Source organism: Muscardinus avellanarius, assembly GCF_963383645.1.
Source record: "Muscardinus avellanarius genome assembly, chromosome: 6".
Classification (NCBI taxonomy): domain Eukaryota; kingdom Metazoa; phylum Chordata; class Mammalia; order Rodentia; family Gliridae; genus Muscardinus; species Muscardinus avellanarius.
In genome coordinates, this window is record NC_137791.1 from 114,016,514 (window position 1) to 114,033,009 (window position 16,496).

Here is a 16,496-nt window from a genome sequence, read left to right on the forward strand (position 1 = left end):
TCTGACATCCAGCCAGCAGCAGTAAGGAATATACCATGAAAATTCTTTGATTTAAACAGCTCTTGCTTTGGAAAGTCTGATGAGTTATAATGTTGATGGTCAGAAAGAGTGTTGCATGTTTAACAAGGCCAGGTTATCCACTTAAATCATCTTGTGTGCACTGAAAATTAATTATCCTGAAATACTCCAAGAGAAAGTGTGTCTGTACCTCACAGAAATGCTTTTAGATGAAAATAACCATCATCCCCAGATACAGTACGACAATTATTTATAATAATTTGACCTAGGCCAGTGCAGCGTCTGAACTTAGGAAAATATTACCTTTTCTCTTTTTTAAAAAATCATCTACTTGAGCAATCACAAAATTTCCAAGATTATTATTTTTTTATTGAAGATGTAATAACACTAAAGTGCAAAATATTTAACATGATCATCTCCCGCTGACAGGTTTTGCACTTTAATTTATTTAAGTGCTGGTGTAGAATGAGGAGAAACCTAATTTGCATGGCAAGATTCAACAGTATGACATCTCTCTCGAGGAATAAATGCTTAGAATTTTGAAAATCTTTTGCTTAATATTGGTAAAAGGTTATTCCATATATTATGCTATGATCTATAGAGGGAATAGCTTTAGGAAAATGTGAAGGCTTGATACGTATTTTAATAATCCAGTCAAATTTAAAATCAAATTATTTTGATAACAGTGATCCATTGCACTTTCTAAAAAGCCAAAAAATTAAATTATATGTTCTCCTCCAAAATTAACCTCAAATTTAAAAGATGTTACAGTGTATCATTAGAATTATCAAAATATCATGAATTTTCATGCTTTAATTCTGAACTACTTTATCTCCTGGTTTTGAGTTAGGATCCACAAACACTATTTTACATTGTAGAAAATATTTTTATATTGTATTATTTTACGTGAACTCACATATAAGTAAAACATAAATGACTATACTTTAAAGATCACCTACTGAATATACCATACCACATACTTGTTACAAAGCATATTAGAATATAAAGCAAATGAAAAAAAAGTTACTGAATTTAATTGAATATAAACTAATTAACATCTATTCATTTCTTTTGAATTTCAGAGCATGCCTCAAGTGCTTTGTGTGAGTAGGTATGGCCTAAATGAATTTTAAAAATAAGCAATTAAGCAAAACTTGTAGCAATAAAACTCTGAATATTGCTCGCTTTCTCTGAAGGGGAATCTTATACAACAGAACGGGAAGAGCCCCGTAGGGAACAATACTGAGAAAAGATAAAACAAAACATAGATAAATAAGAAAAAAGGAAAGGACTTTTTATTTTGCTCATGAATGGCCCATGTGAAATTTCATGTCAGTGTACTCTGTGCAGGTGCTCCGAGTACCACCACCTGTGTTGTCCATAGTTCTGAAGTTTGCAACTGCTGTGATCTATATGCCTCAAGAAGGGCAAAGGAGAAATATCATCAAGGTTCTTATATGCAAAGATATGAGAAATGAAATGTATTAAGTCCCCAAATAGACACAACCATGACCATTGAAGAAGTTTCACACACCCTGTTATTTCTCGTGGGGACAAACTAAAGCCATGAATGGGCTATTCTTCAAAGTGAAGTAAAGCAGCTGTAAAGAGTAGCATCAGTTCTGCACCATAATTGGGATAAAGTGCAGACAATTTAATATTAATAGAAAATAGAATATTTTAAAGGTCAAAGTACACATATTTGGTAAAGATGTCTATGTGAAGCAAAATATAACACATGTGTCTGCAGTGAAAAAAATACTGTGCTTTGTGTCTCATACATTTTAGAAAATGTCCTGGAATGGTTCATCCATATAAAAATATGGTCTCTCTTATACTGCCAAGATCCAAAAGACTGAGTCACTGGTCTGAATTAAGCCATGCTCACAGAGTCGGAGAAGCTTTAACTCATGTCAAAAGTTCCCTAAACCTGAAAAAATATTTGGAAATGATAAAAAAGGAATAGTATGCTTGGTCCTGCTATTTCTGCCTTTTCTCTTTTGGCATTCTACTCAGATTTGGCAGGTGTCATAAATTGTATAATGCACAGCATATCTCGCCTTGCTATCTATGAGCTGTGAAAAAAATGCAAGGCTATGCAGTCACTCCATTTGCCCTGAAATAGGGGAAAAAGGAAAAAAATAAAAGCAACATAAGCCACAGGATTAAATTCTACGATTCAGTCTTGATCTACCATAGTACTAGCACAGTGCTAGTATGACCGTGAAGGTGGTACTCTGTATTGTTATTGTCAGGTGAAGTTAATTATCACTATTTTTCCTAAAGATGCACTGTACTATAATAATAAAATATATTATTTGGTCTTAATCATAGAGATGTGGTAAAAGTTATTCATAATTTAGGGTTCATTGATCATGGGAGAAGGCATGTATACACATAATGATACAATTGTATTATTCAGAAAAAGCAACTTAACTAACTTTAAGAAGGAATAGGAGCGCATGCTTGTAATCCCAGCATTCGGGAGGCTGAGACCTAGAGGATCGCAGTTCACAGACAGCCTCAGCTACTTAGTGAGGCCCTCTGCAACTCAGTGAGACCCAGTTTCAAAATAAAGAATAAAAAATAGGGCAGGGGGTGTAGCTTGGAGGTCAAATTCCCCTGGGTTCCATCCCCAGACCGGAAAAAAAAAAAAAAAGAAAAGAAAAGAAAAGAAAAGAAAAGAAATACAAAGTCTCTGGTGGCTTTTGAGCCCCCAAATACAGTCAGTCAACACATGGCATGATACTTTATACTTGGAAATCATATTTTTCTTTGATCAGATTCAGGTCAAAAGCCAGAGGAATCTGAGAGTCATTTCCTATCACATCTTTTGATTATAATTATGAATACACAAGGTTTTGAGTTTCAGTCTTGCCCCAAAAGCATGGCTCTTCTATGTTTCCCACCCTGACGGCAGCAGAAATGACCCCACTTTCCTCCCTGCCCATGACTGTAAAGACCTGAAGTATAAAAGATAAAGTACCAAGGTTGATGAACATGCTGGATATAATGCAACTTGCCTGAAGACTTATTATCTCCATTGTAGAAGCCCAGAAAGTTTTTATGATTTCTCCCTAATAAAGAATACCTGGAACACTACCATGATAAATAAATACTGATATGAGGCCAAGACTCTTACTGCTGCCTAAACTATAACACCGTCTCCCACGCTAACTTAGAATGGCTACTTTTAACAGCCTTTCTACATCAGTGAGAAACACACATAAATGCACGAGTCCATTCACGAGTACATGAACACACACTGTAGATTTTAAATAATCTAAAGGTTAAAAGTTTAAGAAAATTTCTCGGGTGTGGTGGCACATGCTTGTAATCCCATCATTTAGGAGGATCTGGGTTTGCAGACAGCCTCAGATACTTAGTGAGGCCCTTTGCAACCCAGTGAGACCCTGTTTCAAAACAAAGAATAAAAAATTAAAAATAGAGCTGGGGATGTAGCTCGAAGGTAGAATGGCACTGGGTTCCATCCCCAGTACTGCAAAACAAAACAAAACAAAACAAAACAAAAAACAAAAAATTAAGAAAATTTAAGAGAAGAATGACTCAGGTTCTCCAATTTGAACATGTCTGGCTGACATGACAAGGCAAACAAATTTGTCTCTTTAATAATACCATGGTTACAATGTCAGGAGACCCCCCATCATTCTGTGATACTTTCTGATCCACTATCAATAAGAACATCATAGAAATCTCTGTTTAAAAATTTTATGATATTTGTATACAAAAGAGAATTAAACTCAAAATAGTTAAATGGATTCCTATAAGACCAATTAAGGTCATTCATAAACCAGTATAGTTTATTTGTTTGGATTCAGTTTTTATTGGAGTCAAGCTCAGAAGATGTGTGCAAAAATTATCATTTCAGTAGAGAGGTGAGTAAGGGAGATCAGTTAGGTAAAAGTAAATGTTTAGATGGTTTAAAGTTATTGAGACGAAATTTGAAATACACTATGAATACATTCTATTAAGCAGACAGTTTATCTCTTCCAGATACAACAGGTAAGATATTTTCACTATGTTTCTACAAGAAAGGAGTGAAGACAATGCAGAGTACCAATTCAGGAGACCAATAAATAACGTTTTATGCCTGTGAAGCCTATGACAATGGAAAATATTCATATGTAGCCAAGCGTGGTGCTTCATGCTTGTAATCCCAGCATTTGGGAGGCTGAAACAAGAGGATCATGGTTTAAGACACTGTTTCAAAAAAAAAAAAAAAAGACTAAGAAAGAGTGCTGAGGATTTGGGGTTCCATCCCTAGTACTGCACAAAAGAAAAAAAAAAAAAAGAAAAAAAGATACTTGTATGTAAAAAACAATCAACAGCATTACACTTTTTGGAAAACAAGAATAACGCTGTGGGAAAAGGGAGCAATGGCCAAGTTTTATGATTTGAGCAAAATAAAACCGATTAGTTGTCATATTTTTATGATATGTTTTTAACAAGCGACTTTACATAACTTTTATTAAGGTGTAATATCACTGAAACTCATTAACTTAATATTAAAACTATGATAAGTGCTTTATAAGTGCTCCCATAAAATAAATAATACATGACTATTCATTTGCAATGAGAAGAGCTGTTGAAAGAGAAAGTAGTCCATTTAGAAGACGTATAAATACAAATGTTTTCCACTTCAATGTCTATGCCCATTTTGTCTTACATTCTTAATAGATCCCATATTTTAGTCACCTAGACTCTAATGAATCAACAGTAATGTTTTTAATTTTGTTTTAAAATTTAATATAGTAAAAGAGAGAGCTAATAGTTTACTCAGATTTTTTTTTAATTTCTTAAAAATAACCTTTATTGCATGTTTCCTCAAATTAGAAGCTCTGATACATTTTTTGTGTGATATTTATGGTCCTAATGCCATTTTCTTACTTCATATTGCTAAAACTCATGTGAATGCAAAGCAAGGCTCATCTGAGAAATGAAGGAGACCCCACTTAATCGAGACAGTTGACTCATATCAATGGTACCCAAGAAAATTTGGGGGTAGAAAATAAAATGTCAAGGAGGAGAGGTTTTGATGAACAAATATTGGTGAATAGTTCTCTCCTAGTTTCCAGTCATATTTATGCCTATTTTTCCACTTATCCATATTTGCAAATTATTGCTGTTTCAATATTTTCTGTGCTTTCCTGATTTTCTTTCCTGCCTGAGACAAGCGATCACATGTGTAGTGATTGTTCCTCTAATAGCATGAAATCTATCCTGTAATTTTTTTCCCAGATCTTTTCTCTGACCATTGTATAAGAGTTCTCTAGAAGATTATCCTGACAAAGTGCCGGTGCTAAAGGAGCACCTCAGACAACAAACAGTGAAAGTAGTGCCCCAGGGCAGCACTGTTCTTATTTGTAAACTGCCAGGCTTGTTGGTGTGTTTGTGTCGTGCCCTGCTACATGGCCAGCGATGGCCAATTCTCATTTCAGCATTCATTCCAAAAAGCCTTTCTGTAAGCTCGTGCACTTACAGACTCTATTTTTAGCAGTAAAATTTTCTGTTGCATCCATGCTTCGTGGCCTCTTTATTTAAATACAGCATCTCTAAATTGCACCGGGGTGGGGGGGGCTGCTTCTTTTATAATATAAATCAGAAGTAACCCCATCACCGCCACCACCCACGGACCTCCCTTTCTTACTTCCATTTAAAATAATCTGCATAGTGTTTGCATGGGACTATTGGGATCTTCACATAGGTTACTACAGAATCATTTTATAGGTGAGGAAATAGAACGTGGTTAGTTGAGAGTGGTTAGACTAGAAACATTCAATAGGTGGCAATTTAGTAGAAGCGCTTTTCTTCCCCATACGATTATTTATTGATTAAGTCTATATCCCCTTTCATTTAGGACCTTTGCTAAATGAAATGGAAGGTCTAAATTATTTATTCAAAGTAGAAGAGACAAATAACAACCACTTAGTAAAACATATGAAGCGCACACATATATAGCACTTTAAACCATTTAAGATAAAATACATTTTTCATTTGCAATGTAAATGTCTGAGTTTCATTATCAGAAAGGTAAATCCTTAAGAGTCATGGTCATAGGCACTAAAATGACCCACAAACAATTACAATTGATTTATTGCCAAAAGACTTTTGAAAGACAAGCATAATGCACAGTTTAATTATAAATATAATACACAACTGCAGAAAATATGCTTTTATATAAAGTGCAGTCCTGCAAATCAACCCATAACATTTAATGATAGTTTATTCCTTTTCTTTTCCAAAAAATGCTCAGCAAAGAGCAATTATGATTTTAATTCTACTTCTCCCTAAAAAGATATAATTCATCCAATAAGACAAAATTATTTATAACTCTGACATTTGGGCTTTACGAGAGCCAGGAAAATAGTCTATCATTTTAATTACTAATGGTGCTGTATCTATCACATATTTCTTTACAGCATACCACTTTGAATTTTTACAGTTATTTATATTAAATCCTTGGCTTAAAAACAAGAATTTAATATTGCTAAAATGCTCCTTTCGGTGTCCCTCAATTTATAAAAAATATATTCAAAAATCAGCCATCCTCATTGTAAATTGCCTAAGTACATTCAATTGCAGGTATAGTTAAATATATATTAAAACATAAGTGCAATGACTGAATTATAGTACCTTTGGAAAATGTGACTGGTTTTCATACTGAATTATAGACGATTTGATTTTTTTTAAAATTTTTGAGCCTCACAATATTCAAGATAAGTAGGTTCCTCCTCACCTCTTTCAAAATGAAGGAAACTTTTATTTTTTTGCACTGGGGATGGAATCCAGGGGCATTCTACCTCTGAGCTACACCCCAGCCCTATTTTTTATTCTTTATTTTGAAACAGGGTCTCAGTTGCAAAGGACCTCACTAAGTAGCTAAGAATATCTGCAAACCATGGTCCTCCTGTCTCAGCCTCCAAATGCTGGGATTACAATCATGTGCCACCATGCCCAGCTGAAAAATTTTTTTAAATAATTGATATATTTTTGAAGTACTGTTCACTTTTATTTGTTGGTTATATTAAAATAAAATAGAAAATATGTCTAAGTTTGGAAAAGTATATTATAAATTAAATAAAATATTTTGATAGCTTATCTGTTCATGGGACTTTCTATTTTATTAAAAATTTAGTCTTGGTGGGGTATGGTGGCATAAACCCATCATCCCAGTACTTGGGAGGCTGAGGAAGGAGGATCACAAGATGGAGGGCAGCCTTAGCAACACAGCAAGACTCAGCAACCTGTTTCAAAATAAAAGATACGAAGGGCTAGGGAAGTAGTTCAGAGATAGAATGTCACTGGGTTCAATCTCCAACGCACACGGGTGCATGCATACACATGTATACACACGCATTTTAATTACAATTTATTCTTAAATTTATAATAAAAGAATTAAAATTTTCCCGTGACTATTTCAAAAATAACCATGATTTACTGCACAAAGTGACTCTTTCAATAAAAGACATATGGCTAGATTTTGTGCAATATAATATCCTGATAACACAATCAAGTCAACCTCAATGGCCAGAGAAGATTTTGTTTAATTTGCTATGCATTTGATATAATGGTATGTTTGTCTACAATCCATATATTCATGACACATAAACTGGAAGGACTCTTATCTACTCAGTTAACTAGAGATGGCTGTAGATAGGCTTTAAGGTTTCTTTCCACCTTTCAGATAATCATAGCTTTCTGCATCTCATTCCACCTGCTGTTTTATCATATAAAATATCTAAGTAACTAAAAGTTAAGTGCATTTTAAAAAGCTATCACCTCCTACCTCACTAGCTCTTTGAATGCACATGTAGTTTGCTCTGCCTAGTTTTAATCTGTCTCTTCCTCTCTTGCCTTATAAAAATACCTGTCAAAGTTCAGCATATATTTTCAGTCTTTGAAGCATAATCATAATTTTCTTAAGTTCAAGTGTCTTAGAACCTATTCAAATGATTTGATCCCTGCTACTTTTCTCACTTCTACTGAAGCCAGAAACACTTGGATTTTCTCTTCCTAACCAAATATGATCCGGTAAAATTTGCACATGAAAACTAAGGTGCCAGCTTAAAGTTATATTTCCATTGTTTTCCACAATAAACTTAGAATAAAGTATCTGTGGATATAGACTGAGAGACACTGAGTAAAAAGTGCTGATTTAATATACTTAAATACATACAATGCACAACATCTTTATGATAACAAATCAGTTCAGAAATCAGAAAATATTCATTGAAATTATGGTATTTTATTAGAAAAAATATTTGAAATATGTCATCTAAAGTGCCATTGCAAAACAGTCTTTATTCCCAACCTCATTTTCTCTCATTATGAATATAGATATTAGTAAAAACTTTAACATTCTGTTCATGTTTCTACTATTCTCATGAAAACATGAGCGTTTCAAAATTAGATCTACATTTCTTTGTTGTTTTAAGAATATTTTATCGCATTTTCTTCATTACTTGAACACATTGGCTTATCATATTGCTATCCTCAAAAAAGATCACAAAAATTAATATCCTGAGCAATATGCACTACTGATGTCTAAGGCCCTCGTCTTCTCTTGTCAATTAGCTAATATCCTATTACAATCAGCTAATGTGCCTTGGCTAACAATTCTTATGATCAGATGTTCTATTTATTTAATTGATGTCTGTTGTTATGACTAGAGTGAACAGGTAGGCTTAAATAATGATGGTCAAGTCTGCCTAATGTTTATGATTAGAATTCTTTGGTAAATACTGCTTTGTTTTGTTTACTAGAAACTGACAGTGTTGCTTTTATGCATTCTGTTCCTCTGGGGGCCCAAGAGGGTGATAATTTTATGCAGATACTGAATCTAAACGGGAACATATTTTTTACTAGTTTCACATCCAGTAAAAGTTGCTAGTTTATTACAAAAATGTTTATAATGTCAAATTTTGCATATAGGTGCCAATCTGTATGTTTTTTCCAGGAACACAACAGACTAAGCTACCTAGTGTTTTTGTTTCTTCTATACAAAATCATTCATTTTGTTTCCAGTTCCATCCCCCTGATTCATGAGAAGTAGTGCATTCAAAGATGCAAAAGAAAGCCAACTCGTAGATTATAATCTATAATTCCTAAGTAATTTACTTAAATAAATTTGGTTACTCTGGGCTAGGATTTAGGAGATATGGTCATAGTTCTTTCACTAACTGAATAACCCAGGAAAAGTTACTTTGTTCTCAGGTCGATTTCAAAATGAGAAATTTTCATAACACTTCCCAAGTAAGTAACAAATCGTTCCATATGATTGCTGTAAGTTATTAAATTACTCTCTCAAACCATCTTTATTATATCATTTACAAAAATAAGATTCAAAATGAGTATAGAGTATATAGTTTAAGGATAACAACAACAAAATGGTGCTGGATCCTAAAACAAAATTTACGGATTTTTCTCTTGAGAAGGGTAGTTCTGATAAGTTAAAAGCATTTCACTAGAATATTGCTATAATACTGGCTAACAAATAGGTGACATGTGTTAAATGTTCTCGATCTTCAGTGACAAAATTTTTGATAATTAGGTCACCTGATTATAGAATCATTACTAGTATTATGTCTGTTGATTATTATAGAATCCCAATTAGCAATAAAATTCACTATTTATGTATAATTTGCTACATTATGAATGAATTCATTTAAAAATGGTCTTGATAAATTTTCAAGACATCTAAATGTTAACATCTTCAGTATGGCACAGAATTTATAATATAGGTTATTCTAAGAACCAGCTTTGATTGGACAACTCTTACAGTAATATATTTATTCTTATGTAGAGACAGTTTTTCCCAAGTAATATTTCTGGTATTTCTTCTACCACTAAAAATCACACACACACACACACACACACACACACACACACACACACTTGAATTTCTCATCTTTTTCTGCATAAAAGTGTTCCAAATATCTCAAGTGCCTGTACTTTTCTCAACCTGCCTTTCTTAAACCCATCAAGTATCTTGGATTCACATATTTTGAAGCATAAGAAAAAGGTATATATTTATTAAACAAGGTAAAGTAAGGCAGTTTAAAACTGTAATCATAAAAATTTTCTTTTTGAATGAGTATAATCATTAGACTTTATAAAGAAAGTCTATGATATAATAAGGAGTTTGTCTCATGATTATAACAATCAGTGTCATCCAGTGAAACAAATTCTCAAAATTCTTCTTAAGAGTCTTAGAAAAATAAATCAATACTTGTTCTCATTAACTATTACATCCCAGAACTAGATCACCCTCCCCATTTTACAGATGAGGACTATGTGCCCCAAAGGGTTAAGTATAGTCTACTGGCAAACCTAGAAAAAATATCTCAATATCTAAACTTTCCAGTTTTCCATATTCTTTGAAATGTCAGAAATCACTTCAAAGATCAGCTAGTCCAAATAAATCATATTTTGATATTAGTGAGCCCTTGAAGGGTTAACTGAATATTCTATATCTCCTGTTTTTCATTCTCTTTTTTGATACTAACAGAGTGAAATATATTAAGTTAGACACTTTCAGCAGCAGAGTAAGTCAAAGCAGACATAATTTCCTTGTTGTTTGAAGAATATTGCCCTAGAATTTTATATATAATCAAATATCTAAAGGGTATTGTTTTGGGTATTGAATGTCAAAAAAAGAGAGGGGGAGATGCATATATGCCAGCAACTTACAAAGCAACATTTGGTGTTATAGAAAAAGAATTTATGTAGGCACTTGGAACTCTTGAAAATATAAAGTCAAGCACTATAATTACCATATGGAAGACCTTCATTAAGATTATATAGGTTCACAATATATGAAGCACATCTGAAAATGGAAATCTTGAGTAGGGTCAGGGAAAAGGCATGTGGCATAAAATGTGTTCTCTGCCAGCAAATTAATTAAATTTCAGAGTTCTAGAAAAGGCCATATATTCTGTGTAGGCACTCACTGAAAGTCAGATATGCAGGGCCTCTGAGAGCATGCTGTAATCTACTCATAAATAGAACTCATGAAGGGACGTTGACAGCAATTTGGCACTAAGTTAGGGTTCACATAAGGGAAGAATTTACTTTGTAGTTACTTTCATTAAGGAAAGCTCAGACCTAACAGCAAAACATTGTACATCGTTCAATCTTCTTTTGCTCTATTTTGACCTCCATGTAACAGATTATTACATATGAGATTATATTATTAGTCTGTCGAGTCAATAAATTGCTTTGAAAGAATAGCTTTTATTTTATCTTTTATTTATCATCCACTTACGAATACTATAAATTTTAGTGCCAACTTTGCTAGAAAGATGAATGGACTTATTAAGTAAAGATTCACCTTAATAAAGATTCAAAATTCTTCATCAAATGCTATTATTTTTAAATTAATAACTTTTAACATGCTTCCATTTACTTTACTTTTACACTAAATACTATCCTAAGCAGTATATACAAATTTAAGCCAAAGCTATACACAGTTTTAAATTGCACTTCTTTTTCCCCCCTGAAGATATTTAAATGGATTTATGAGGTCTTTGAAATTGATTAAATCTGAATATAAGCTGTGAGATCCCATTGTGAATTTCTTGCTTTATGAGAGAGCATTTTGCACTAAGTGAAGAGATGAGATTAATCAGAATACTAAAATGGCTCATAACTAAGTAATAGAAAAACTAAGAAGTCTGGACCACAGACCAGAAAAGAAGCCACAAAGAGACTTAGTATATGTAGACATTATGATATGGTGTCTGTCTGAATTTAGGTATAGAAATACATTGATTTGGAAAATAAATAGAAATTATTTGGTGTTTTCCTAAAGGAAAAATCAAGGATAAGTGGATCCAAGTTGCAAGAACATAGATTTTTAGCTGAATAGAAGAAAAAATGGGAAGTTAAAAGCGTCCCCAAGATAGTGAGTTACCTCTGCATTTTATGTGGCTGGAATTTTTCAAGTAGAGACTAGTAAATGTTATGAATGGTTTAGAAAGAGGCATGCAAAATTTGTCTGGATTGTTTGACCACTAACCTTTCTTTCCACTCATAAAATTCCATGACTAATACAGGAAATATTCACTCTATGCTTCAGGTGATACACATAAAGAAAAACAGATTCAAAATGATTCTTACATTCACAGAAATAAAGGCTCAACTATTTTCATGACTATGTTGATAGCATGGTAAATAAAGGCTCAACTATTTTCATGACTATGTTGATAGCATGGTGAGGAGGGATATTTCAACTTGTTCCATTATATTCAATCAATTCCTATCTCAACTGTATTCTCCTGGTATATCCTCTTTTTGTTCTGAATTCATATCTCCAAATGAATGCTTAAGCCCATATCTTGCTCTCAAAGTGATCTTCCCAGAGAAATAGTAGTTCTTAGACAATTGCAGTGTACATAAGTCAATATGTCTCAATTTGCCCTTTTTCATGGACACTATAGCCATTGAGATGTAATAAGTTAAGGTGAAATCACTGTCCTCTGGTGCTTCAGGATTTAGTATAGATTAGAATCTTAGTATGCTTGGGAGGCATCAAGAGGAGATATGTGAGATACATCCCATATCACTGTCCTGAAGTGATCACAACCTATTTAGCCTTCTTTAATCCCTCATGTGATAATCATTAGATATAGATAATAAAATTTTTAAACCAATATTTCTGTATGTGAGTGGATATAGAAAATGAAGGATAAGCATATTAGCATTGCACCTGACACAGTAGCCCCCATTATGTGTGTGTGTGTGTGTGTGTGTGTGCGTGTGTGTGTGTGTGTGTGTGTGTGTGTGTGTCTGGGGGGGGTGGTACTGGGGGTAAAACCCAGGGGCCTGTTCTACCTCCAGGCTATAATCCCAGAACTATTTTATACTTTATTTGGAAACAGGATCTCACTAAGTTGCTGAGAGCCTATGTGATCCTCTTGTCTCAGCCTCCCAAGCGCTGGGATTTCAATCATGTGCCACCACACCCGGCTTCCCATTATGGGCTTGCTATTAATATTACTGTTGTTTGGAATTTCCCCAACAGGTATGGGTAAAGTGCTTTCAGGATGTAGGAACCTAGATATACAAAGACATGTTCACAGGAATGACTGAATCTTTTGAGAAAGATGTGGGAGCCAGACCACAGGGGCATATCCAGGGTAACAGCATCATAAAAAGACTAGAAATATAGTAAGAAGAAGGATCATGAAGGGCAGCCCATGATCAGAGTTTTATTTGACAGGAAGCTATACACTTCTGATGAAAGATTAGTGGTACAGTCTGACATTAATTCCTTTTTCAGTTTTGTGATAGTTCAGTACATTTAAATATAGTGGAAGAATTAAATATAATTTTTGTTCAACAAAAATGTACATTAATCAAAATAGTTTGCCTTGTCAATGTACATAAACAAGTCCTGTTGAGGCTACTATTTGAGAGAATGCCAAAATAATGCTGCTACACACACACACGCACATCTATAGACAACTCAATATTTTCAGGACATCTGCCAATAATTTTTCTGGCCCAAAGGTAACATTCTAGTCATATGTCTCCAAGAACCTGAGTCACCAGGATGTAAAGTAGAACCTAATAGATCTTCAAAACAAGCCCCTGCAGGAGGTGAGAGGACCAGTTCCACTGGTGGAAAAGGAAATCAAGAAGGCAGGCATTCCCACTTGATGACTGAGTGTTCATGGTTTATAGGTTATAACTCTACTAGAATTTAAGCCCTGAGGGTCTGGCCCTTTGAATAGAGGATTTTTTTTTTTTTTTTTTTTTTGGTGGTACTAGGGGTGGAACCCAGAGGCTTTCTACCTCCAGGCTATACTCCCAGACCTATTTTATATTTTATTTGGAAACAGGGTCTCACTAAGTTGCTGAGAGCCTCACTAAGTAGCTGAGGCTGGCTTCGAACTTGTACGATCCTCCTGTCTCAGCCTCCCAAGCGCGGGTATTACAACCGACCACCACCATGCCCAGCTTGAATGGAGGATATTTTAATACTGCTAGACAACCTACTACCAGCTAAGTTAACAAAACTAACTTTTGCAGAATATGATTAGCATGGAATCAACTTTCACATTGGAATGAAATAGCTTTATAGCTTATTTAGATTTATTTGAACTGGCTTATACCTAATTTTCTATAACCAGATGAGTATTATAATTAATCAGTGTATGGTTTTATGCAATACTTTAAAAATGCAAATGTAATAATTAATTAGAACTAAAACTCACAAAATATTCATTTTACACTTTTCAAAGACATGTTAGGTAACAATTGCTTGTACATACTGAAAGTAGCATGTTTCTATATACGAGTTCCATTTCTTCCCTTTATAATTGAGCATAGCACCTTTCTCTGACAATACTATCATTAATTCTTCTGTACTCTTTATATTAAAGAAAAAAGTCTACTACTGTTCATGGAATGAGAAAATGCACAGAATGCTGGAAAACATAAATCTGAACTCAGTTTGAATAGTTCTTCCATATTGGTAGGTTCTGTGTAGTGGATCAATGTGTCTTCTGAAAGTTAGAGATTAGACTGTTGATGGAGAACTAGGAAGAGGGGCAGCTGCACTGCTTCGTGAGAACCACCATACCTGTTGATTAATGGAGAGGCCTTAACAGCACTCTTCTTCCTTGCGTCTTGCCATGAGGAAAGGGGAGGAAAGGAAAGGTAGTGATGGCAGCAACACCTAGGGAAGGGAGATGGGGAAATATGTAAAGGGAAAATCAGCAGCCCCTACACTGTCGCGTCCATCCACAGACCTCAAAAGTAAATCATTTTCAAAAACTCTGAGCTTGTTCTCTTTCTTTCCTTTAAAAGAATCTAGATAAATTTCAAAGATAGCTAAAGAAATTAGGTAGAATGTGTTAATTTGGACAGTCTCATCGCTGTCATTGTCCAAGTCCGGGGATTGAGTGGGCTATGACATATAATGAGCTACCATCTTACTTTCTAACTAGACAGGGTAGCTTAAGGCAGGACATTCATATACGGGCATAGTATTTTCTTACAAGAGACTTGAGAAAAGGCTATAGAACAAGCCCAATACCAAATATAATCGTATTTTTTCCCCAACACACCATAATATCTGACTTCTCTGTTCTGCCTTTCCATAGTTGTTATCTAACAGGCTCACAACAGCTCTGAATAAGTTGTTTTGATATAAAAACAACTTGTTAGCTTAAAAAGGAACTAAGCTTAGTAGAATCCCTTTATATTGCAGGAGATTAAACTAATAAAAATTGTAAAATGTCGATATTTTAATGATTTGTTTTGTAGACATGGCTTAAACCGGATAGACTATATATAATTTTTAAAAAGTAAATAGGAAATCATATGGAAAGAAGGAAAATAAAAAATGTTTGATAAACAGTTGTTTAAAGTAAAATATTTGAATTGTCATAATAATGTCAATTTATGAAATAAAACTCCCTGAAAAACAAACTTGGTTAGGTTTTTCTTTTAGCATCTGTTTTTAAAGAAATCTTTAGATTTATGTTTTTATACAGACTATGGACATGAAATGTTTTCTTTATATTGTTTATTTAGAATGAAATAAACTTGTGAAATTAGGTGTATACTTTATGAAGAAAAAGAGAGCTATGTGAAAAATGGAAAGTAACACAGAATTAATTTTCCACTCTTAAAAAAAGAAAAGAAATTAACCCCCTGCTACAAACATGCTTCTGAGTTTATTAGTTTAAAAAAGAGTTGGGACATTGTTGAATTTTTCTCTAAAGACGGGGATTTTTATGAAAACTTGTTTGCATTCTTGTTTCTAAATGTGATTCTAAACTGTGATCCAAATGTTTAGAATAGCAGCTATCACAAAGATCTTTGGGGTTTAAAGCATAGTAATCCTTTGGTCTTATCTTAATCCTGTTTAGAGAGAATGTCTCAAAATTTTCCAGTTTCTCAACATCCCTGGTCTTTGACACACTGCTTACTATTAGCAATTCTGCTTAAAGTAAAAAAAAACACCACCTGATACTTAGGCAATAGTACTACTAGACAGTCCTTGAATTGAGAAATTTAGAAATTAAGCTATTATCATAAAAGATTAGCATCAAAGAATTCTGAAGAAATATATAGTATCTAGGCCGACTGGAAGGACTCCAAGCTGCAAACAACTTTAATCTGATATGATTGAACATGTTCTTTTTGTGTAAATTTGCTTTAAATCTTATGAGTTTCAAGTTTTTTTTAATTTAATTTAAAAATATTAATGAATATTACACATAATATTTTAAAATTTAAATCCTCCAGGTTAAAGCCTACATATTCTAGTAATATCAATTTTTAAAAAAAATTAAACCTAATTATTTCTAGATTTAAATATTCCTTAGTGATTATTTTGAGACCAGTATTTGAAAGAATCAAATGTGGGAATTTAACAAGCCAAAAAGAAAAAATAAATCCACATGCTCTTAATTTGTGGCCAAATACTTACATCCACCATGATAAAA

At 33.6% G+C, this 16,496-nt stretch overlaps 1 protein-coding gene across 3 annotated transcripts in view; it reads right to left on the reverse strand.

Annotated features, from left to right (window-relative positions):
• Positions 1-16,496, reverse strand: part of PCDH7 (protocadherin 7) — a gene marked incomplete at both ends in the record, with an annotated part of 424,688 nt that overhangs the window by 176,885 nt on the left and 231,307 nt on the right. The window contains one exon of one of the 3 annotated variants that reach the window (XM_080697010.1): positions 14,631-14,719. The exons of the other annotated variants lie outside the window; for them this stretch is intronic. Within the exon in view, the coding sequence (XP_080553136.1) occupies positions 14,631-14,719 (89 nt within the window). Of the gene's footprint in view, positions 1-14,630; positions 14,720-16,496 lie in introns of those variants that run through there. 3 annotated transcript variants of the gene reach the window in all.